General features: G+C 51.6%; 1 protein-coding gene and 1 long non-coding RNA gene across 5 annotated transcripts in view; one reads left to right on the top strand and one right to left on the bottom strand.

Annotated features, from left to right (window-relative positions):
• LMF1 (lipase maturation factor 1) overlaps window positions 1–25,313 on the top strand; it is a 224,404-nt gene that overhangs the window by 129,857 nt on the left and 69,234 nt on the right. For all 4 annotated transcript variants that reach the window (XM_075565782.1, XM_075565784.1, XM_075565785.1 and 1 more), the window contains one exon: window positions 17,554–17,721. In XM_075565782.1, the coding sequence (XP_075421897.1) occupies window positions 17,554–17,721 (168 nt within the window). The remainder of the gene's footprint in view (window positions 1–17,553; window positions 17,722–25,313) is intronic.
• On the bottom strand, window positions 3,324–14,948 carry LOC142462981 (uncharacterized). Its single transcript, XR_012787321.1, has 3 exons — window positions 14,801–14,948; window positions 11,960–12,067; window positions 3,324–3,628 (listed from the first exon to the last, which is right to left on the bottom strand). It is a non-coding gene; the product is annotated as an uncharacterized LOC142462981 (long non-coding RNA).

The following is a 25,313-nucleotide window of genomic DNA, read 5'->3' as shown; positions in this document are numbered from 1 at the left end:
CCTCCCCCCTCCCCCCACAATGCATAGCACCGCAAGGGTTAACCCATCTGCCTGTAGGCCGGCTCCTTGGGATATGTAACCTAACCTGACCCGGTTCCGGACACTAGCTGTCAAGGTGCAGCGATACTAATTTATTATTGGCATTGACTTCGGGTGAAGAGGTGCCTGAACCAATGAGTGTATAATCTACAAATGAGGGCGCTTTGGGGTTCTGGGCCAGAAAGGGGCATTTACATGGAAAACTGGTTTCAGAACCGAGTGACTCTGTGTGGTACAATCTTACAGTAAGTGAGCTTTGCTTCACATGAGTGACTTGACTTGGATTCAATGGAGTTTACCATAGGAAAGCTGCAAAACTAGGGACGGCTAAGACTTGCCCAAGGGTCAGGTGGTGTCCACCAATTTGCAGTTTAGCGGAGAGTTGGTGGAGGAGGGGGTCGGGGGGTGGGGGGGGGTTCTGGCTTTGCAAGGGTGTTTGCACTGGGAGATGGGTAAGCAACCCACAGTCCCCTGGGGAGAAGCCTACGCCTTCACACCAGACACTGCGCTCATTGAGACCAAGCGGCTGGGTGGATGCTGGGCTGGGGAGGTGAGGGAGGAGTGTTTGTTTAAAGCAGTCAGGTTAATACGGAGCAGTTAGCTGGCTCCCCCTCCCTCCTGGCCTCTCCTGGAGACTGCCTGTCAGTGAGGCCTGAGGATGTTTATTTTAATGGCCACTTGTGGTTCAGACTGGTGCCAGTTGTACGGCATCGGTTACGCAGATTGAACGCCGGGGGAGAGGGGGGAGGGACTCAGGCCCCAGAAGTCACGTGGGGTACCTTTTTATTTAAAGCGTTGTTCTGTTATTCAGCTGGGCACGTTGTTCCGTTAACACCTCCACTGCTGGAAGGGGCATGCCCTGCAGGCACACCTGGCATGGAAGGGGTTAACTTCTGGGGCAGTTAAAGCAGCCGCCCAAGCTGCCGTTTTTTATTTTATTTTTCCCCTTTAATATGCGCATCAATACAATCCACACAATAAGTATTTTGTTAACTTACCGATCGATCCGTTCTCCTGTGATCGATCGGCGAAGATTCGGCTCGGGGGTTCACTAAATGACTGCAGAGGAGTATTCTGCAATCAGTGTGACTTTGTAAATGGTTGCTATAGAAACACAAAAAGCTTGTTACATTATAATACATTAAAAATGTCATTCAGAGTTGTTAAAAAAAGTATTTTCTCATGGTACAGAACCGATTTATTAAAAAAAACCTCACATGTGGGATATTGCTTGGTCTTCAGCTTTAAGAGGTAAAAAGATGTTGAAAAACCTATAGTACTAAGAAGGAGAAAAATAAAATAAAAAATAATGTTGTGCTACTTGTTAACCCATTCCCTTCCAGAGAGATCTACTGTGAAGTCAGTTTTGTTTTTATCCGGTTAGTGGATAAACTCGGTCTCAGCCGCCGGCGATGCTTACTGACTCTGTCTTTTGGTGTCAGAGTAAAACATAAGCAACACTGTTTTTCAAGCTCCAGGCGAAGACGATTAAGGCCGTTTTCTTCTTTGGGGCGGTTATGGGGAAAACCAACAAGAGACGCCCCCGCGTTACCATGTCTGTGGAAAGTGTCACCTCTGCCGGCTGTTGCTGCCGATTAGATTTCTCCATCCCCCGTATCTCCATCCCCCGTATCTCCATCCCTCATATCTCCAAATACATAGTTACATTAAGTGAGCAGGGTTATACATTATATATAAAGACATTGCATGCACAGTTACAGATAAAATAGGTTATAGGCGCATGTAACAGTTACAGACCAGATTAAAATGTGAGACAGCTTTAGTTTTGAAAGAACTTAGACTGGTGGCGGCTGTGAGAGTCTCAGGTAGATTGTTCCAGTTTTGGGGTGCACAGTAAGAGAAGGAGGAGCTGCCGGATACTTTGTTGAGCCTTGGGACCATGAACAGTCTTTTGGAGACAGATTTCAGGTGATAAGTGCTGCATGTGGTAGGGGTGAGAAGCTTGTTCAGATAGACGGGTAGCTTGCCCAGAAAGTATTTGAAGGCAAGACAGGAAAGATAAACTTTGCGCCAGACTCAAGTGATGACTATCTCGTTCTTTGAGCATTTCGTAGTAATGTGTGCTGTAGTTGCATTGGAGAACAAAGCGGCATATTGAATTGTAGAGGGTATCAAGTTTGCTAAGGTGAGTTTGGGGTGCCAAGCCATATACTATGCGCCATAGTCTATAACTGGTACTAGCATCTGCTGTGCGATACGCTTTCGGACCAGCAGACTTAGGGAGGATTTGTTTCTATAAATGGCATAGGTTTTGGTTATATCCAGCACCCCTTATAGTTTACACTATGCGCTTTATGGGGCAAAACATGAATTAACATTGTGTTCTTGCCCTTTGAAAATACACCGTTAATGTGACGTTAAGTTAGGTTAACCCCACGTCAAGTGGCTAAACTGAGCTTTATGGATCTGGGACAAGATGCTGGAGGTGATGACACAGATATGGGAAATGGCATGGAGGCGTCCATTTTTAAATCTGTCCGACAGAAAATGCATCTTCACTTAAAAGTGCAGCGATTCAACTATTTAACTACTCCAGCGAAGAGAGGGATTTCAGGGCTCATTCTGTGGTCGTGCGGCAGAACAAGCCCCTTAGTGTATGTGGTGTGTGTTACTGTGAGTGGCTGCCCCTCTCTGTCTGCACATGCTCACGAGCGAGACAGACCTGCCGTTCCTTAGCTGTACAATCCTCTCTTTATGGAGTCGTGTTATGAGAACTCAGTGTTGCTGTGGATTTTGGGTGTCCCCAGGGAAAGGGGGGAGGAGGTGGGAATTAGAGTCGTCCCACCTTTAAAAATTGGGTGATATTCCAAATACAGCATTGTAAGGCAAAGCCATGGAAGTCTATGGAGCTAAATCATGTATCGTACAGGGGATACCTATACAAATCTATAGCCAAAAAGTATGTTATATATGGCAAGGCAAGGGTGGCCAACTTCAGTCCTCAAGGGCCAGCAACAGGTTAGGTTTTGAGGATATCTCTGCTTCAGCGCAGGTGGCTCAGTCGAAGTCACTGATTGAGCCCCCTGCGCTGAAGCGGGGATATCCTGAGAACCTGACCTGTTGCTGGCCATTGAGGACTGGACTTGGCCTACCCCTGCACTAAGGCATAGGAGGGCCGTGGGAGATCTATGAAAGTAAAACGATTAGGAGAGGAGGGATTCATTTAGCCCTGTCTTGCATTGAAGTGGTTAATAATTCTATTGTATTTTTCTGTAAGCAACTTAAAACAACAAAAAAACTAAAGCAATCTATTATGTTGTACATCTGAAGTTTATTTAAACCTTTTGGGACTGGGACTGGGATGGAGGGTCGCTAGTGAGTTGCCAGCAGTTTATGGTTTGGCTGGCACTGAATCAAACACATCTCTGTGGCTCAGCTTACAAGCTGGGAGGCTGGAAGATTTCTTTGTGTCTGTGTGACAGGGGCAGGACGACCAGGTCTCCCCTCATCACATACAAATGCAGTCGGTTCATTGCAGGTTCTAATGGATCATCCAGAGAGTTCTTCACAGTGTGGACAGAGCCTTCCAAGCCTCACAAGTCTCTTCTTCGTGTGCACTGCAGCCGCACTGCAAAAAGGAAGCGTGTTTTACATTTATTAAGAACTCGCTTGATCTTTAATTAACCCTTTGCTGCCACCGGGGCCAGCGTGGTATTTAAAAGTCTTTCTTTAATAAGCGGGGCTGTTCTATTCAACACTTCCAGCACTGGAAGACCCTTTACGGGTCCCATTTAAGTGAAAGGGCTGTAAGGTGTTTTCCAGCTCTAGAGGTTTCTTAGGCCTCGGACATGGTCAGCGCTTATGCGCTGACCCGTGCTGCTGCTCGGCACTGAGCCCCTGCAGCCGCAATGAAAGCGGCTTTAGCAGGGGCTCGCGCACGCGTCCGCACGCTTGGGGAAGCGTGTGTCTCACCGAGTCTTCAGATTTGGCGCTCACCGGAGCACAGGACCGGTCACGTGAGCGGTTCGCCCAATGAGGGCGAACCAGCTCCGTGACGTCACTGACCCGCCCCCGACCCGCCCCCGGACGGTGCGCTGTGTAAGGCCAGGGAATGCATCGCTTTCCCTGAGCCTCAGCGAGCCTCAGCGCGCCTCCGCACTCGGCAAACCACTATGTCCCAGGCCTTATGCAGTAGCATCGCTTAGCAAGCATGGCCTTCTTTGCATTGCTGGGCCGCTGTCGGTATGACAACCTACAACAAATCTACACTTCTCCAACGCCTCTTTCGCCTGCCAGAACCCAGCACTATATAATATAATGGTACTGGCCCAAGAAACTATCCAACTTGTGTGAAATGTTGGGTTTCAGTTTGGAAGTTATCAGCAAGGTTCCCCAGGCTGCTGTAACCTGTGCATTTTATACAGCCGACCACACACAGGATAGGTCACCGTTTAGATGACTGAGGTCCATACTTACTAGCCTGTGAGTAGACCACATGGTGGCCTTACGTATTAACACTGTTTAGTGAAATACAGCCCTGTGTCACTACAGAAAAACATAACCTAATAATGACGGTGTTTATTTAAGAGTCCAGGCCCACAGCTTTTCTGTTCTTGTTCTGGGGGAGATGATTTTGCCACCTCTCACCTTTGAAAATAAACATGGTCCATTGCAGAATGATGCTGAGTATCTCGTATCTGCCAAAGCACTTACACAACACAAAGTAGCTCTTTTTTGGAGAACGGCATCATGTCTGGAAAGGTCCTTCTCTACGGCAGGGTCAACTCTATGGGGGCTTAAGGAGGTATATTGCGGTTAGGAGAGTGTGTCACCGGTGCTAATTTATGTAGAGCCCATTGATGACTTAAATATTTAGCTAGTTTGAAGTGTGTGGTCATACTCGGCGCTTCTTCATATTGCAGCATGTTTTGGGGAATGGGTCCCCGAGTGGTAATGCACTTTAATAATGTGGGGGCAGGCTCCAGCCCAGTGTTGTTCCATCTGCACAAGGCAGGTGGGACTTAGTCATAAGCTGGGGGGGTCAGGGTGCAATCTCCACGCTCCTGGGAGAGATACCAGGGGTTCTCGCCGGGGAATAGGAGCTGAGCCCCCGTCTGAGCTGTCCTCACATATGGAAGGCATTGTGCAGGAACACACACACAGCGCCCTGAGCTCTCTCTCTCTCTCTCCACTTTGTTCTGTGGGGCTTCCTCGTTTCAGATTTGTTTTCATGCACATGTTGTTTCCCAGTGCTGGCTCCCCTATTAACCTCTGGAATAAACACTTAACCCTGTGAAGCTTAGTAAAAAGAAAAAAAAAGGATAGCCGAACCCCTTATTAACGACCTTTCTAGGCATTACAATATATATACTTTGTTTCTGCCAGGTGACCAACTCCGGTCCTCGAGGGCCACCACAAGGTCAGGTTGTAAGGATATCCCTGCTTCAGCACAGGTGGCTCAATCAGTGGCTCAGTCGAAGACTGAGCCACTGATTGAGCCACCTGTGCTGAAGCAGGGATATCCTTACAACCTGACCTCATGGTGGCTTTTGAGGACTGGAGTTGGCCACCCCTGGTGTAAGGTGTAGGACTCAGAAGAACAATGCAGATAGAAAGTAAGAAGTTCCCACGGTCATAGATAATACAAAAACCCAAGGGGAGATCTTCAGAATAGTTTCATGGAAGTGGTGCGCATTAAAGGGGCGTTTGAATTAGAATTTCTTCAACAACCTTTGGGTCCTATATAAACTCACCTGTAATAAGGTTTTTCAAGGTCTGTTTATATAGGATCGACACGCAGAAAAAGAAACCATAATTAAGCTGCACTAATGTCTGTGCCGCTTCTTTGAAACGATTCAGGGCAATACAGGTACGATTTCCCTGCGCCCCCAAGAGCTTACAGTCTAAGGAAGGAGATAAAGAAGCTTGTCCCAGATCCACAAGAGGGTGCTCAACTTGAGTGCAGGTCTCACATGTACATTACAGGTCAGGGGGGCGGGTATCACATGTAAATTACAGGTCGGGGGGGAAGGTATCACATGTAAATTACAGGTCAGAGGGCGGGTATCACATGTAAATTACAGGTCGGGGGGGAAGGTATCACATGTAAATTACAGGTCGGGGGGGCGTGAATCACATGTAAATTACAGGTCGGGGGAAGGTATCACATGTAAATTACAGGTCGGGGGGGCAGGTATCACATGTAAATTACAGGTCGGGGGGAAGGTATCACATGTAAATTACAGGTCGGGCGGGTATCACATGTAAATTACAGGTCGGGGGAAGGTATCACATGTAAATTACAGGTCAGGGGGGCAGGTATCACATGTAAATTACAGGTCAGGGGAAGGTATCACACGTAAATTACAGGTCGGGGGGGCAGGTATCACATGTAAATTACAGGTCGGGGGGGCGGGTATCACATGTAAATTACAGAGGGGGCAGGTATCACATGTAAATTACAGGTCGGGGGAGCGGGTATCACATGTAAATTACAGGTCGGGGGCGGGTATCACATGTAACTTACAGGTCGGGGGGCAGGTATCACATGTAAATTACAGAGGGGGTAGGTATCACATGTAAATTACAGGTCGGGGGGCGGGTATCACATGTAAATTACAGGTGGGGGGGCAGGTATCACATGTAAATTACAGGTCGGGGGGGCGGGTATCACATGTAAATTACAGGTCGGGGCGGGTATCACATGTAAATTACAGGTCGGGGGCGGGTATCACATGTAAATTACATGTCGGGGGGCAGGTATCACATGTAAATTACAGGTCGGGGGGGCGGGTATCACATGTAAATTACAGGTCGGGGGGGCGGGTATCACATGTAAATTACAGGTCGGGGGGGCGGGTATCACATGTAAATTACAGGTCGGGCGGGTATCACATGTAAATTACAGGTCGGGGGAAGGTATCACATGTAAATTACAGGTCGGGGGGGCAGGTATCACATGTAAATTACAGAGGGGGGCAGGTATCACATGTAAATTACAGGTGGGGGGGCAGGTATCACATGTAAATTACAGGTCGGGGGGGCGGGTATCACATGTAAATTACAGGTCGGGGGGGCGGGTATCACATGTAAATTACAGGTCGGGGGGGAAGGTATCACATGTAAATTACAGGTCGGGCGGGTATCACATGTAAATTACAGGTCGGGGGAAGGTATCACATGTAAATTACAGGTCGGGGGGGGGCAGGTATCACATGTAAATTACAGAGGGGGGCAGGTATCACATGTAAATTACAGGTGGGGGGGCAGGTATCACATGTAAATTACAGGTCGGGGGCGGGTATCACATGTAAATTACAGGTCGGGGGGGCAGGTATCACATGTAAATTACAGGTCGGGGGCAGGTATCACATGTAAATTACAGGTCAGGGGGGCGGGTATCACATGTAAATTACAAGTCGGGGGGCGGGTATCGCATGTAAATTACAGGTCGGGGGGCGGGTATCGCATGTAAATTACAGAGGGGACGGGTATCACATGTAAATTACAGGTCGGGGGGCAGGTATCACATGTAAATTACAGAGGGGGGCAGGTATCACATGTAAATTACAGGTCGGGGGGGCGGGTATCACATGTAAATTACAGGTCGGGGGGTGGGTATTACATGTACATTACAGGTCGGGGGGAAGGTATCACATGTAAATTACAGGTCAGGGGAAGGTATCACATGTAAATTACAGGTCGGGGGGCGGGTATCACATGTAAATTACAGGTCGGGGGAGGGTATCACATGTAAATTACAGGTCGGGGGGGGCAGGTATCACATGTAAATTACAGGTCGGGGGGAAGGTATCACATGTAAATTACAGGTCGGGCGGGTATCACATGTAAATTACAGGTCGGGGGAAGGTATCACATGTAAATTACAGGTCAGGGGAAGGTATCACACGTAAATTACAGGTCGGGGGGGCAGGTATCACATGTAAATTACAGGTCGGGGGGGCGGGTATCACATGTAAATTACAGAGGGGGCAGGTATCACATGTAAATTACAGGTTGGGGGAGCGGGTATCACATGTAAATTACAGGTCGGGGGCGGGTATCACATGTAACTTACAGGTCGGGGGGCAGGTATCACATGTAAATTACAGAGGGGGCAGGTATCACATGTAAATTACAGGTCGGGGGCGCGGGTATCACATGTAACTTACAGGTCGGGGGGCGGGTATCACATGTAAATTACAGGTGGGGGGGCAGGTATCACATGTAAATTACAGGTCGGGGGGGGCGGGTATCACATGTAAATTACAGGTCGGGGCGGGTATCACATGTAAATTACAGGTCGGGGGCGGGTATCACATGTAAATTACATGTCGGGGGGCAGGTATCACATGTAAATTACAGGTCGGGGGGCAGGTATCACATGTAAATTACAGGTCGGGGGGGCGGGTATCACATGTAAATTACAGGTCGGGGGGGTGGGTATCACATGTAAATTACAGGTCGGGGGGGCGGGTATCACATGTAAATTACAGGTCGGGGGGAAGGTATCACATGTAAATTACAGGTCGGGCGGGTATCACATGTAAATTACAGGTCGGGGGAAGGTATCACATGTAAATTACAGGTCGGGGGGGCAGGTATCACATGTAAATTACAGGTCAGGGGAAGGTATCACATGTAAATTACAGGTCGGGGGGGGCAGGTATCACATGTAAATTACAGGTCGGGGGGGCGGGTATCACATGTAAATTACAGAGGGGGGCGGGTATCACATGTAAACTACAGGTCGGGGGGGCGGGTATCACATGTAAATTACAGGTCGGGGGGGCGGGTATCACATGTAAATTACAGGTCGGGGGGCGGGTATCACATGTAAATTACAGGTCGGGGGGGCGGGTATCACATGTAAATTACAGGTCGGGGGGGGCATGTATCACATGTAAATTACAGGTCGAGGGGGGGCGGGTATCACATGTAAATTACAGGTCGGGGGGCGGGTATCACATGTAAATTACAGGTCGGGGGGCGGGTATCACATGTAACTTACAGGTCGGGGGGCGGGTATCACATGTAAATTACAGGTCGAGGGAAGGTATCACATGTAAATTACAGGTCGGGGGGCAGGTATCACATGTAAATTAGAGGTCGGGGGCGGGTATCACATGTAAATTACAGGTCGGGGGAGCGGGTATCACATGTAAATTACAGGTCGGGGGCGGGTATCACATGTAACTTACAGGTCGGGGGGCAGGTATCACATGTATATTACAGAGGGGGCAGGTATCACATGTAAATTACAGGTCGGGGGCGCGGGTATCACATGTAATTTACAGGTCGGGGGGCGGGTATCACATGTAAATTACAGGTGGGGGGGCAGGTATCACATGTAAATTACAGGTCGGGGGGGCGGGTATCACATGTAAATTACAGGTCGGGGCGGGTATCACATGTAAATTACAGGTCGGGGGCGGGTATCACATGTAAATTACATGTCGGGGGGCGGGTATCACATGTAAATTACAGGTCGGGGGGCAGGTATCACATGTAAATTACAGGTCGGGGGGGAAGGTATCACATGTAAATTACAGGTCGGGGCGGGTATCACATGTAAATTACAGGTCGGGGGGGCGGGTATCACATGTAAATTACAGGTCGGGGGAAGGTATCACATGTAAATTACAGATCGGGGGGGCGGGTATCACATGTAAATTACAGGTCGGGGGCAGGAATCACATGTAAATTACAGGTCAGGGGAAGGTATCACATGTAAATTACAGGTCGGGGGAAGGTATCACATGTAAATTACAGGTCGGGGGAAGGTATCACATGTAAATTACAGGTCGGGGGGCGGGTATCACATGTAAATTACAGATCGGGGGGGCGGGTATCACATGTAAATTACAGGTCGGGGGCAGGAATCACATGTAAATTACAGGTCAGGGGAAGGTATCACATGTAAATTACAGGTCGGGGGAAGGTATCACATGTAAATTACAGGTCGGGGGAAGGTATCACATGTAAATTACAGGTCGGGGGGCGGGTATCACATGTAAATTACAGATCGGGGGGGGCAGGTATCACATGTAAATTACAGGTCAGGGGAAGGTATCACATGTAAATTACAGGTCGGGCGGGTATCACATGTAAATTACAGGTCGGGGGAAGGTATCACATGTAAATTACAGGTCGGGGGGCGGGTATCACATGTAAATTACAGGTCGGGGGGCAGGAATCACATGTAAATTACAGGTCAGGGGCGAGTATCACATGTAAATTACAGGTCGGGGGCGGGTATCACACGTAAATTATAGTTCGGGGGCAGGTATCACATGTAAATTACAGGTCGGGGGGCAGGTATCACATGTAAATTACAGGTCGGGGGGCGGGTATCACATGTAAATTACAGGTCGGGGGCGGGTATCACATGTAAATTACAGGTCGGGGGGCGGGTATCACATGTAAATTACAGGTCGGGGGGGCGGGTATCACATGTAAATTACAGGTCGGGGGGGGGCAGGTTTCACATGTAAATTACAGAGGGGGGTGGGTATCACATGTAAATTACAGGTGGGGGGGCAGGTATCACATGTAAATTACAGGTCGGGGGGGCGGGTATCACATGTAAATTACAGGTCGGGGGCGGGTATCACATGTAAATTACAGGTCGGGGGCGGGTATCACATGTAAATTACAGGTCGGGGGGCGGGTATCACATGTAAATTACAGGTCGGGGGCGGGTATCACATGTAAATTACAGGTCGGGGGGCGGGTATCACATGTAAATTACAGGTCGGGGGGGGGCAGGTTTCACATGTAAATTACAGAGGGGGGTGGGTATCACATGTAAATTACAGAGAGGGGTGGGTATCACATGTAAATTACAGAGGGGGGTGGGTTTCACATGTAAATTACAGAGGGGGGTGGGTATCACATGTAAATTACAGAGGGGGGTGGGTATCACATGTAAATTACAGAGGGGGGCGGGTATCACATGTAAATTACAGAGGGGGGTGGGTATCACATGTAAATTACAGAGGGGGGTGGGTATCACATGTAAATTACAGTGGGGGGGGGCAGGTTTCACACGGCCCTGGCTGTTGCGATTACTCCTTGAAACAGACATGTTGCTGCACAGGGGTTAAATATAGCTGGTGTGTAACCACTTTATACTCTGCTTGAATCCCTGCAGCATTCCTGTCCCATTAGTTGTATTCCCTTAATTAGCCCCTAATGAGAGCAGCCGGTATTGTCTGTTCTGTTCTTGTCATTTGAACATTTTTGTGAATGATGAAACATGACTTGGAAGTGACGGTTGGAAGGTGTTACAGGCCTGAGTGCTTTCATTTTGTTTTCAAATCCCCAAAATGTATTGGGGGTCGGAGGATTATCCCCTTTGCTACTAGAGCGAGGTAGCCAAAAGCAGTACTCCAGGGCCACCAACAGGTCAGGTTTTTCAGTATATCCCTGCTTCAGCTCAATCCGTGGTGACTCAGGGACATCCTGCGTTGGCCACCCCTGCACTAGAGGGAAGTGCAGCGTACGTCGCTGACCGGTCTGGCAGTGCAGGGGTTACAGAACAGGAACGTTGCTTCCCCCCTGAGAGGGCACTGTGCTGAACCGGAAAAATATCGAAACCGCAGCCTCTCCCTATGTCCTCTCGCTCCCACCCGGCACCAGCTTGGCGCTCCCCTCCTCTCCCTTCCCTCCGCCCCCCTCCCGCCGCTGACAGAGGAAGGACGGAGGATGCAGCGTGCAATCCACAGGGGGTGGGGGTATGGATGGGTCTCTGAGTCGTATCAGGGGACAGGCTGATCTGTTCCAGCTCCTCTCATAAAATAATAACAATAGCTTAGGGATCTGGCACAGAGAGAGAGGGGGGGGGGGAGTGAGCGAGAGGCTTCCCCTTAATACAGCAAACACACAATCGCAATGAGCAGTGCGTCCAAAGCTGTCCATAGAAAAGAGTGTAATAGGTATAGAAAAAAGGTGCACTCACATGACCCCTTGTTGGGGCAAAGGTCCATGGTTAGGACCGACATGTCCATCTGATTCCACTTGAAATAAATTCAATATTGGTCCTCTTGAGTGTTGCCTTTTTTTCCAGCTTGGAAAGAGAACACATTGCCAGATAAAAAGTGCCTGACAGTCTCATACCACGCTAAAGATGGTCCATCAGTGTCCCCCACACGCCAAGCCTACTCTTCCTCAGACTACGGTGACCCCCACACGCCAAGCCTACTCTTCCTCAGACTACGGTGACCCCCACACGCCAAGCCTACTCTTCCTCACACTACGTTGCCCTCCACACGCCAAGCCTACTCTTCCTCACACTACGGTGACCCCAACACTCCGAGACTACTCTTCCTCACACTATGGAGACCCCCACACTCCGAGCCTACTCTTCCTCACACTACGGTGACCCCCACACTCCGAGCCTACTCTTCCTCACACTACGGTGTCCCCCACACTCCGAGACTACTCTTCCTCACACTACGGTGACCCCCACACTACGAGACTACTCTTCCTCACACTACGGTGTCCCCCACACACCGAGACTACTCTTCCTCACACTACGGTGTCCCCCACACTCCGAGACTACTTTTCCTCACACTACGGTGTCCCCCACACTCCTAGCCTACTCTTCCTCACACTACGATGACCCCCACACTCCGAGCCTACTCTTCCTCACACTATGGTGACCCCCACACTCCGAGCCTACTCTTCCTCACAATACGGTGTCCCCAACACTCCGAGCCTACTCTCTCACACTACGGTGACCCCCACACTCCGAGCCTACTCTCTCACACTACGGTGACCCCCACACTCCGAGCCTACTCTTCCTCACACTCCGAGACTACTCTTCCTCACACTACGGTGACCCCCACACTCCGAGCCTACTCTTCCTCACACTACGGTGTCCCCCACACTCCTAGCCTACTCTTCCTCACACTATGGTGACCCCCACACTCCGAGCCTACTCTTCCTCACACTATGGTGTCCCCCACACTCCGAGCCTACTCTTCCTCACACTACGGTGACCCCCACACTCCGAGCCTACTCTTCCTCACACTACGGTGTCCAACACACTCCGAGACTACTCTTCCTCACACTACGGTGACCCCCACACTACGAGCCTACTCTTCCGCACACTACGGTGTCCCCCACACACCGAGACTACTCTTCCTCACACTCCGAGACTACTCTTCCTCACACTACGATGACCCCCACAATCCGAGCCTACTCTTCCTCACACTATGGTGACCCCCACACTCCGAGCCTACTCTTCCTCACAATACGGTGTCCCCAACACTCCGAGCCTACTCTCTCACACTACGGTGACCCCCACACTCCGAGCCTACTCTTCCTCACACTCCGAGCCTACTCTTCCTCACACTACGGTGACCCCCACACTCCGAGCCTACTCTTCCTCACACTACGGTGTCCCCCACACTCCGAGACTACTCTTCCTCACACTACGGTGACCCCCACACTCCGAGCCTACTCTTCCGCACACTACGGTGTCCCCCACACACTGAGACTACTCTTCCTCACACTACGGTGTCCCCCACACTCCGAGACTACTTTTCCTCACACTACGGTGTCCCCCACACTCCTAGCCTACTCTTCCTCACACTATGGTGACCCCCACACTCCGAGCCTACTCTTCCTCATACTATGGTGTCCCCCACACTCCGAGCCTCTCTCACACTACGGTGACCCCCACACTCCGAGCCTACTCTTCCTCACACTCCGAGCCTACTCTTCCTCACACTACGGTGTCCCCCACACTCAGAGCCTACTCTTCCTCACACTACGGTGACTCCCACACTCCGAGCCTACTCTTCCTCACACTACGGTGTCCCCCACACTCGGAGCCTACTCTTCCTCACACTATGGTGACCCCCACACTCCGAGCCTACTCTTCCTCACACTACGGTGTCCCCCACACACCGAGACTACTCTTCCTCACACTACGGTGTCCCCCACACTCCGAGACTACTTTTCCTCACACTACGGTGTCCCCCACACTCCTAGCCTACTCTTCCTCACACTACGGTAACCCCCACACTCCGAGCCTACTCTTCCTCACACTATGGTGACCCCCACACTCCGAGCCTACTCTTCCTCACAATACGGTGTCCCCAACACTCAGAGCCTACTCTTCCTCACACTACGGTGACCCCCACACTCTGAGCCTACTCTTCCTCACACTACGGTGTCCCCCACACTCCGAGCCTACTCTTCCTCACACTATGGTGTCCCCCACACTCCGAGCCTACTCTTCCTCACACTACGGTGTCCCCCACACTCCGAGACTACCCTTCCTCACACTATGGTGTCCCCCACACTCCGAGACTACTCTTTTTCACACTACGGTGTCCCCCACACTCCGAGCCTACTCTTCCTCACACTACGTGACCCCCACACTCCGAGCCTACTCTTCCTTCCACTACAGTGTCCCCCACACTCCGAGTCTACTCTTCCTCACAATACGGTGTCCCCCACACTCCGAGCCTACTCTTCCTCACACTACGGTGACCCCCACACTCCGAGCCTACTCTTCCTCACACTACGGTGACCCCCACACTCCAAGCCTACTCTTCCTCACACTACTTTTCCCCCACACTCTGACCCTACTCTTCCTCACACTAGTTAGACCCCACACTCCGAGCCTACTCTTCCTCACACCACGGTGTCCCCCACATTCTGAGCCAAATTTTCCTAGCACTTTCCATCCAGACTCTGAGCCTACTCTTCCTCACTCTACTTCGGAAGCTTCTATCCAGGAGGTTTGAGAGAACGATGAAGGTGTTGTCTACTTGTAACACTGACTTACGCTGAGCAACGTGTCTCCCGCTCTGCCCCTGCACGTCTCTCACGCTCTGCCCCTGCACGTCTCTCACGCTCTGCCCCTCCACGTCTCTCACGCTCTGCCCCTGCACGTCTCTCACGCTCTGCCCCTGCGTGTCTCACGCTCTCCCCCTGCGTGTCTCCCACACTCTGCCCCTGCACGTGTCTCCCGCTCTGCCCGTGTCTCCCGCTCTGCCCCTGCGTGTCTCCCACGCTCTGCCCCTGCACGTGTCTCACGCTCTGCCCCTGCACGTCTCTCACGCTCTGCCCCTGCACGTCTCCCACGCTCTGCCCCTGCCTCACGCTCTGCCCCTGCACGTCTCTCACGCTCTGCCCCTGCACGTGTCTCACGCTCTGCCCCTGCACGTGTCTCACGCTCTGCCCCTGCACGTCTCACGCTCTGCCCCTGCACGTGTCTCACGCTCTGCCCCTGCACGTCTCCCACGCTCTGCCCCTGCACGTGTCTCACGCTCTGCCCCTGCGTGTCTCACGCTCTGCCCCTGCACGTGTCTCACGCTCTGCCCCTGCGTGTCTCTCACGCTCTGCCCCTGCACGTGTCTCACGCTCTGCCCCTGCACGTCTCCCACGCTCTGCCCCTGCACGTGTCTCACGCTCTGCCCCTGCACGTGTCTCACGCTCTGCCCCTGCACGTGTCTCACGCTCTGCCCCTGCGTGTCTCCCACGCTCTGCCCCTGCACGTGTCTCACGCTCTGCCCCTGCACGTCTCTCACGCTCTGCCCCTGCACGTCTCTCACGCTCTGCCCCTGCACGTGTCTCACGCTCTGCCCCTGCACGTCTCTCACGCTCTGCCCCTGCACGTGTCTCACGCTCTGCCCCTGCACGTGTCTCACGCTCTGCCCCTGCACGTGTCTCACGCTCTGCCCCTGCACGTCCCTCACGCTCTGCCCCTGCACGTGTCTCACGCTCTGCCCCTGCACGTGTCTCACGCTCTGCCCCTGCACGTCCCTCACGCTCTGCCCCTGCACGTGTCTCACGCTCTGCCCCTGCGTGTCTCACGCTCTCCCCCTGCACGTGTCTCACGCTCTGCCCCTGCACGTGTCTCACGCTCTGCCCCTGCGTGTCTCACGCTCTGCCCCTGCACGTGTCTCACGCTCTGCCCCTGCACGTGTCTCACGCTCTGCCCCTGCACGTGTCTCACGCTCTGCCCCTGCACGTCTCTCACGCTCTGCCCCTGCACGTGTCTCACGCTCTGCCCCTCCATGTCTCTCACGCTCTGCCCCTGCGTCTCTCACGTTCTGCCCCTGCACGTGTCTCACGCTCTGCCCCTGCACGTGTCTCACGCTCTGTCCCTGCACGTGTCTCACGCTCTGCCCCTGCGTCTCTCACGTTCTGCCCCTGCATGCATCTCTCACGTTCTGCCCCTGCGTGCGTTTCTCACGCTCTGCCCCTGCGCGCGTTTCTCACGCTCTGCCCCTGCGCGCGTTTCTCACGCTCTGCCCCTGCACGTGTCTCACGCTCTGCCCCTGCGTCTCTCACGTTCTGCCCCTGCGTCTCTCACGTTTGCCCCTGCGTCTCTCACGTTCTGCCCCTGCGCGCGTTTCTCACGCTCTACCCCTGCGCGCGTTTCTCACGCTCTGCCCCTGCGTGCGTTTCTCACGCTCTACCCCTGCGCGCGTTTCTCACGCTCTGCCCCTGCGCGCATTTCTCACGCTCTGCCTCTGCGCACGTTTCTCACGCTCTGTCCCTGCGTGCGTTTCTCACGCTCTACCCCTGCGCGCGTTTCTCACGCTCTGCCCCTGCGTGCGTTTCTCACGCTCTACCCCTGCGCGCGTTTCTCACACTCTGCCCCTGCGTGCGTTTCTCACGGTCTACCCCTGCGCGCGTTTCTCACGCTCTGCCCCTGCCCGCGTTTCTCACGCTCTGCCCCTGCGCGCGTTTCACACGCTCTGCCCCTGCGCGCGTTTCACACGCTCTGCCCCTGCGCGCGTTTCTCACGCTCTGCCCCTGCGCGCGTTTCTCACGCTCTGCACCTGCATGTCTCTCGCTCTGCCCCTGCATGTCTCTCACGCTTTGCCCCTGTGCGCGTTTCTCACTCTCTGCCCCGCGCGCGTTTCTCACGCTCTGCACCTGCACGTCTCTCGCTCTGCCCCTGCATGTCTCTCACGCTTTGCCCCTGCACGCGTTTCTCACGCTCTGCCCCTGCGCGCGTTTCTCACGCTCTGCACCCGCACGGCTCTCGCTCTGCCCCTGCATGTCTCTCACGCTTTGCCCCTGCATGTCTCTCACGCTTTGCCCCTGCATGTCTCTCACGCTTTGCCCCTGCATGTCTCTCACGCTTTGCCCCTGCATGTCTCTCACGCTTTGCCCCTGCATGTCTCTCACGCTTTGCCCCTGCATGTCTCTCACGCTTTGCCCCTGCATGTCTCTCACGCTTTGCCCCTGCATGTCTCTCACGCTTTGCCCCTGCATGTCTCTCACGCTTTGCCCCTGCATGTCTCTCACGCTTTGCCCCTGCATGTCTCTCACGCTTTGCCCCTGCATGTCTCTCACGCTTTGCCCCTGCACACATCTCTCATGCTCTGAGTTGCTTGTAACTCCTTTTGCTAGTGTGGAGGTGCCGGAGACCCATTGCGGCATTACTGGGAAATAGATGCAGGTCCCATCACGCAGACCACTGATCTAGAAACCAGCAGTGCATTGTTTCATTCGTCTTTGCAGGCCACTATGGCAGGGAAGGGGTTACAGTGTCCAGTAAATGTTTCTCTCTCTCCATTACAGACGCAGCCTGTGCCGAACCCACTGGCCTATTACATGCACCGCAACCCGGGATGGTTCCACCAGTTTGAGACCTTGTTCAACCATTTCATCGAGCTGGTCGTGCCCTTCTTCATGTTCCTCGGGCGACGTCTGTGTGTCGTCACTGGAGTCCTGCAGGTCCTCTTCCAGGTCAGGATACACCCCTAACAATGGCTTGTTATTTGCACGTAGCAATGGCAGTGGAGGAGCATGAGGAGCTCACTGGGCCTGTGTCACACACATTGTAAGCAGGGACAATGTCGATGGACCATAGCGACCTTACGTCTCTGTGTCACTGTATCACCCTGCCATGTATGGGATGTACTGTAGATCTCTTCTGTCACTGTGTCCCTCTGTGGTGAGGGGCAATCAATCGTCCATTTCGGCCGTGTCACTATATCACTTATTGATTCGAGCAACATGCTGGATTGGCCGTAGGTACCTTCTGGCAGTTTGCTGGGCACACGCCAATGGAAGTCCTTGTTGTGCTAATTTATTAGGATATTTTCACGTTACTGCAGAGGCAGCTTTGCAGCCCAGTCTCGTCCTGTTACCTGGACAGGTCATTGGCTGTGTGTCTGATGGCGTTTCACCAGTAGGGTGGTAGTGATACACCAGCTGAATCTTCCTTTCGTTGTGCTCTCTGGGACACGGGCCTGGCTGTACCAGAGGCCTTATAACAGGAGCGATGATGAACTCTACCTTGCGTCCTGTCCATGCTCATTCCTGTGCAGCCGCTGGGCTCCTCTCCTGCCCTCCCAGCACTCTGCTGACAGTAGCTCTCTGTATCGGGGTTGAGCACAGCAGCAGCCTCTGCTCATTAGGAAAAGCCTCAGTTATGTTTACCAAGTAGGACGCTAAAATACCCATCTCTCAGGGGCATAGGCAGGAATGTCAGGGCAGTGGAGGCCAGACCAAATTACAGTGTTATAATGTGCATTCCAGGTCTGTGGGGTCACTTAGAAGTTGTTTTCACATCTACTATACAGGTAGCAGGACTGTGGATAAGGGGTGGAGAAGAGGGGAACGACATTAATGGCTTCTTTGTTGCTCTTTATAGGGTGCAGGGGGCAGAACCGGGTGGCTGTTATTGGGAATAAACAGCTGTGATTGTTTTGGTGATAAAATGTTTTCCTGGCTTCTATTCTCCACATCGGAAATGAAGGCTAAGGGAGAGGGAATGGGTAGATAGCTAAACTTTGTATTGCTTCACATGGCATCATGTTTATTTCAATAATGAGCAAACCTATATTTCCTAATTCCCCGTGGCTGTAAAACAGGCCCTTGTGTACTGAACGGTGCTATACCGAAAGACGCCTTTCATTGCCAGGAGACTCCTTGCAGCCCATTGACGTGAATGAGTCATAAGGTGTCTGATGGAGTAGCACTGCTTATCAAACATGGGCCTATTGTAAGTTCCTTTTGCGCAGCTGCTCACATCTCCGTGCAGTAGAAGGATATGTCCTTTTGATACTTTCATTGTTGACAACACGGCAGGGGCTGCTTTTCAGTAACCCTTTTTGCTGCTTGTTTTTGGAAGCAGAGAGGTTAACGCATCCCCTTTAACAACTTGGTTTCCAGATAAATGATTTCGTTTGCTACAAAGCCCTGCTGATATTTGCACGAAAGTCCTCCCTCGAATTCCTTTTGTGTGTGGAGGACATGGTTTCTTGGCCCTGGTAGCATGGAAGAAGTTAGACTGTACCTCTCGCTGAGGATTCCCAAGGAGCCTTCGGAAGCTCTCCAGCTCTGAGGATAAAATGTTCTGTTTTCAATGCCGCTGGCCCAGTTACAGGCTCTGAGATCACAACTTTGAAGCCCCTGAAGACGCACGAGATGCCAGGGGCGTGTACGGAGTGGATGCGGAATCTTCCTGCCCCTCATTCGCCGATCTGTTGTCCTCTCGGCACCAAAGACCAGGGAGGTTTCGAGGCTGCGGGCCAAAAGAATGGCATCATAATGAAATCGAACCCAGTTTTAGCCGTGAGACTCTAAATCAATCGTCGCGAATGGCTTTTTGGGCGCAACAATTGGCACATGGAAATCGCATTTTGAATTGCGCATGTGTACTAACCTGAAATTTCTCAAATCTGCGTCATCAAAACTGAGTTTGTCATGTTTTAAGTGAAATTTCTTAGGGCTGTTCTATAGTGCGCGCGCTTGCTGCACCGTGCGGCACTTATAATTTCTTATAATTTTTTATAATAATTTTTTATAATTATAAATAACTTTCTTTAATTGGACCACACGTGCGCACGGCAGTGAGCGTGGAACCGGCCGACGGGGGGAAGATGAGGAAAATAAAGATTTCGCGCCGCTACCTCCGCTGAAATGTGTGTGTGTGTGTGTGTGTGTGTGTGTGTGTGTGTGTGTGTGTGTGCGTGCGTGCGTGCGTGCGTGCGTCTGCACAATGTTAATACATATTTTATTTTTACAAATGTGTTTTTTTTTAAATAATAAATAATACATTATACATACATACACACACACATATATATATACATATATACATACATACACACACACATATATATATACATACATACACACACACACACACACATATACACACATACACACACAGTACCTTCCCTGCCTGTCGGTCCCGGCAGCACAGACTGTATACCCACAAAAAGCATGCGGCACGTGCACGCGCGTTCACACAGGCACGCGCGTTCACACAGGCACGCACGCACGGCCACACACAGTATAGAACGGCCCTTAGCTGGCACTGGCAACTACAAAAATCTAATAGGGAAAAAAAGTCTGCATGGAAACCAAAATTGTACCGGAAGTGTGGGACTGCCCATGTGCAGTACCGGAAGTGTGGGACTACCCATGTGCAGTACCGGAAGTGTGGGACTGCCCATGTGCAGTACCGGAAGTGTGGGACTGCCCATGTGCAGTACCGGAAGTGTGGGACTACCCATGTGCAGTACCGGAAGTGTGGGACTGCCCATGTGCAGTACCGGAAGTGTGGGACTGCCCATGTGCAGTACCGGAAGTGTGGGACTGCCCATGTGCAGTACCGGAAGTGTGGGACTGCCCCTGTGCAGTACCGGAAGTGTGGGACTGCCCCTGTGCAGTACCGCAAGTGTGGGACTGCCCGTGTACAGTACCGGAAGTGTGGGACTGCCCATGTGCAGTACCGGAAGTGTGGGACTGCCCGTGTGCAGTACAGGAAGTGTGGGACTGCCCATGTACAGTACTGGAAGTGTGGGACTGCCCGTGTGCAGTACAGGAAGTGTGGGACTGCCCATGTACAGTACCGGAAGTGTGGGACTGCCCATGTACAGTACCGGAAGTGTGGGACTGCCCATGTACAGTACTGGAAGTGTGGGACTGCCCCTGTGCAGTACCGCAAGTGTGGGACTGCCCATGTGCAGTACCGGAAGTGTGGGACTGCCCCTGTGCAGTACCGCAAGTGTGGGACTGCCCCTGTGCAGTACCGGAAGTGTGGGACTGCCCCTGTGCAGTACCGGAAGTGTGGGACTGCCCCTGTGCAGTACCGGAAGTGACATCTTATTCGTTTGTTGGCTGCCTGCTGGGAGTTGTAGTTCGGGGGCCGGATGTCAAGCGTCCAGAGGAAACAGAAGGGAAGGCCTGAGTGACTACAAGTCCCAGCAACCTCTGCTATATATGACAGGCTCTGTACAGGCAGCCCTGGGTTATCCAAAGGAATCCGTTCTGGAAGTAGCGTTGGATAGTGAAACCGCTGTAAAGTGAGTCCCATGTTAATCAGTGGCGACGAGCGTTGGATAACAGCCCTTAGGGTTGCGTTGTAAAGCGTTGGATATGCTATTCGTTGTAAAGTGAAACGTTGGATAACGAGGACTACCTGTACAGGCATACCCCGGTTTAAGGACACTCACTTTAAGTACACTCGCGAGTAAGTACATATCGCCCAATAGGCAAACGCCAGCTCACGCATGCGCATGTCAGCACGTCCTGAACAGCAATACCGGCTCCCTACCTGTACCGAAGCTGTGCGCAAGCGGGGAGACTATAGAGCCTGTTACAAATGTCTTATTTACATCAGTTATGCACGTATATGACGAATGCAGTCAGTACGTTCATCGATAAGTGGGAAAAGGGTAGCGCTTCACTTTAAGTATATTTTCGCTTTACATACATGCTCCGGTCCCATTGCGTACGTTAATGCGGGGTATGCGTGTACTTCAGTCTCTGTAAGCAGCCCAGTGCTAGAAGTAGCCAGGCTTCCTGAGCTTTGCGATGCCATTTGCTGTCGGAATTTTTTGTCAATTCACTTTTTTTCTGATGATGCTGTTTTTGTATTATTATTGGATTTAGATTACATTAATCACTTTTGCATAAATGTACTAGTTGATTTAACTTTTTTTTGAGTGCCGGTCCAACACATTGCTTGTGTATTATACTACTCATAATAAAAAAAATACACGTAGTTTTGTTTTAATTGAAATTGTATCAATCGGATATTCAACATGACTCAAACATATTCAAACAACTAATTATGCACACAACGGCCATCACACAACAAGCATCACACATACAACACACGGCGCGGGCTGTCGGTGGGCGGTGCGGGCTGTCGGTGGGCGGTGCGGGCTGTCGGTGGGCAGCGCGGATTGTCGGTGGGCGGCGCGGGCTGTCGGTGGGCGGCGCGGGCTGTCGGTGGGCGGCGCGGGCTGTCGGTGGGCGGCGCGGGCTGTCGGTGGGCGGCGCGGGCTGTCGGTGGGCGGCGCGAGCTGTCGGTGGGCGGCGCGGGCTCTCGGTGGGCGGCCCGGGCTGTCGGTGGGCGGCCCGGGCTGACGGTGGGCGGCGCGGACTGTCGGTGGGCGGCGCGGGCTGTCGGTGGGCGGCCCGGGCTGACGGTGGGCGGCGCGGACTGTCGGTGGGCGGCGCGGACTGTCGGTGGGCGGCGCGGGCTGTCGTTGGGCGGCGCGGACTGTCGGTGGGCGGCGCGGGCTGTCGGTGGGCGGCCCGGGCTGTCGGTGGGCGGCCCGGGCTGTCGGTGGGCGGCCCGGGCTGACGGTGGGCGGCACGGGCTGTCGGTGGGCGGCGCGGGCTGTCGGTGGGCGGCGCGGGCTGTCGGTGGGCGGTGCGGACTGTCGGTGGGCGGCGCGGGCTGTCGGTGGGCGGCGCGGGCTGTCGGTGGGCGCCGCAGACTGCCGTTGAGAGCTCACAGTTCTTTTCTTGTTATGAGGCACAGTGACATCTGCTAACAATTTTTAGGTTAAACTTAAAAAAAATATTGAAACATAATCCTGTGGTTTGTTTAGATACAAATTGTATTCTTAGTTATATGTTGCCAACCTTGTACACTGTGCTATATCTCCTATGTAACCTAATAAACGTCTCTGCCATTGTTTCAATTAGTTCATGTCCAATTTATGCCAAAATTCAGCTGAAATCAGGCACGGTATAATGTATTTTTTAATTGCACTTCACACAATGAATGTATGTACATATATATAACTTTATAACAATGAAAAGAAAAAGAAAAGCGTCCCAACTCAGCACTCAAGTATACTCAGAACAAATATCAAAGAAAATTATGATTTATTAAACAGCACAAATAATCAAACATAAAATACAAAAAATATTAAAACAAACCCTGATATCCTCCTGTGATAGAATATGTATCAGACAGGGGAAATCCCCTATGAAGATACTGATGGATCCCTAATACCCAAGGCAAGGGGAAAAAACCTATAAGCACAAAATATATGTAGAACATATACAATAACCCCTTGAACCTACAAGGCCGGCCTCACCCCTAGTAAATATAAAGCCACACAGCAAGCATAGATAACACATGCACCAAATTGCCTAATACATGCTGATGTCAAATACATATATTATATACATACACCGTACACCGCAGTTGGTATCATCAAGGCAAACCAGGCACAGTACCAAAAAGAGACTGTTAGTATGGGATCAACAATGGTTAACAGTTCACATCCGTTACCATAGTCCATGAGGCCATCCGTGCCACACTGTGATAGTAAAATGTCCAAAGGGTAAAGATCTGCCAACTGAGGGGTCCATCCGTAGGGGAGTCAGGGAAAAACAAACGCCCCATATATAACTTTATTTGTATAGCGCCATGCATGTACATAGCAAAATAACATGAAACGTAATATATAATGGGAGCAAGCACCTCAAACATAGAAGTAAACATTAAAAAGAAGTCCCTGCCAAAATAGCTTACAATCTAAGTGGTAAGTAGGGGGAATGTTATGTTAAGTGCAATATAGAAGGGTTTATGGGGTATGAGGATTGGGCAGTGGAGGTGAGCAGCTGGAAATGCAGTTGTGTGTTATACCCACTACTGCCATACACAGCATCATGTTCAGCAAAGTGGGGAGGGTTGTGAAGACAGACTGCATATTTACCAGTGGCCCCTAGTGGGCAGCGCAGGTTATTCCACGCTACCTGCCTAATGTCAGTGCACCAGGAGCCAGAAGGATTTAGAAAGCGCCCATAAAACCGTGTAATTACGCGAGTCCAACCACGAGTTAATTGCCATTTTATTGACGGTTCACAATTACGGACTTATTTATTCCTCTGGCGGGGAGAGCCTCGGCACGAGAGGAGCAGGGCCGAGCGCAGGGGGATCTGGCAGCCAAACAAAACCCCGCTTCTCTCGCGCACAGTTTCCCCATTCAGCCGGGTTTATGGACAGACTCCTGTTCTGCAGAGGAAGCTGTAAAGTTTAATGCTGATATGCCATTTAATACACACTCTTGAAGATCTCCATTGACATTTCATGCACGTTTTATGGCACTTTTTATAATTGTTATTGGAGTCACGGTGGCGGCTCTGGCTGTGGGATTTATTTCGGGGTTTTTTGGGGTTTTTTTGTTTGTTTTTTTGGCAACCTTAACCATTTCTCTGCCAGAGGGGCAAGCTAAGTGGTTAATCAGAAAGTGGAGACGTCGTTGAGGGGTTAAATGATTCAGCAATGCATTGGCTGACATGTCCAGTGTGACACACAGGCCGAACTTGCATATGGCCACCAACTATAGCCCTGCATGGTAACACAGTTATAGTAGATCAGGAGTGGCCATCTCCAGTCCTCCAGGGCTACCAACAGGTCAGGTTTTCATGATATCCCTGCTTCAGCACAGGTGGCTCAGTCAAAGACTGCAAAACCTGTGCTGAAACAGAGACCTCACTAATACCTGGCCTGTTGGTGGCTCTTGAGGACTGGAGTTGGCCACTCCTGCACAAGGCCAATGGCCCGTTCAGTGATACAGAGCATGAACGTGGCACTGAGACATAATGCGCGAGTGGTCCGTTGAGCCTGTCCCTGTGGCCCCGGCGTGTCCCAGATATATGTATGTGCTACGTCAGGGGGCCACTGTGCCAGTTTGTGGAAAGGCTGATTGGGCACTTCCTAATAGTCCATAAAAAATACCCCCATCATTGGCTTATAGGGGACATGCGGGGGGTGAACAGCGGTTCTGTATTGTGTCGTTCCTTATGTTATTTGGCAAAGTAATTAAAATGTACTTAAGTCAGTGGCCAACTCTAGTGCTCAGGGGCCACCAACAGGCCAGGTTTTCAGGATATCCTTGCAGCGCAGGTGGCTCAGTCACAATGACTGAGCCACTGATTGCGCCACATGTTCTGAAGCAGGGCTATCCCTAATACCAAAAGGGTGCAAAAAAAGAAAAAAAATGTTTTGTTTGTTCTCCTTTTGTTTCTTTTGTGTTAGTCTCTTGTTACAAGGAGATGTGCCCTTGCAGGGTGTC

This window comes from Ascaphus truei, chromosome 11 (assembly GCF_040206685.1).
Source record: "Ascaphus truei isolate aAscTru1 chromosome 11, aAscTru1.hap1, whole genome shotgun sequence".
NCBI classification, from domain to species: domain Eukaryota; kingdom Metazoa; phylum Chordata; class Amphibia; order Anura; family Ascaphidae; genus Ascaphus; species Ascaphus truei.
This window is presented reverse-complemented; position numbering and strand designations above follow the sequence as displayed.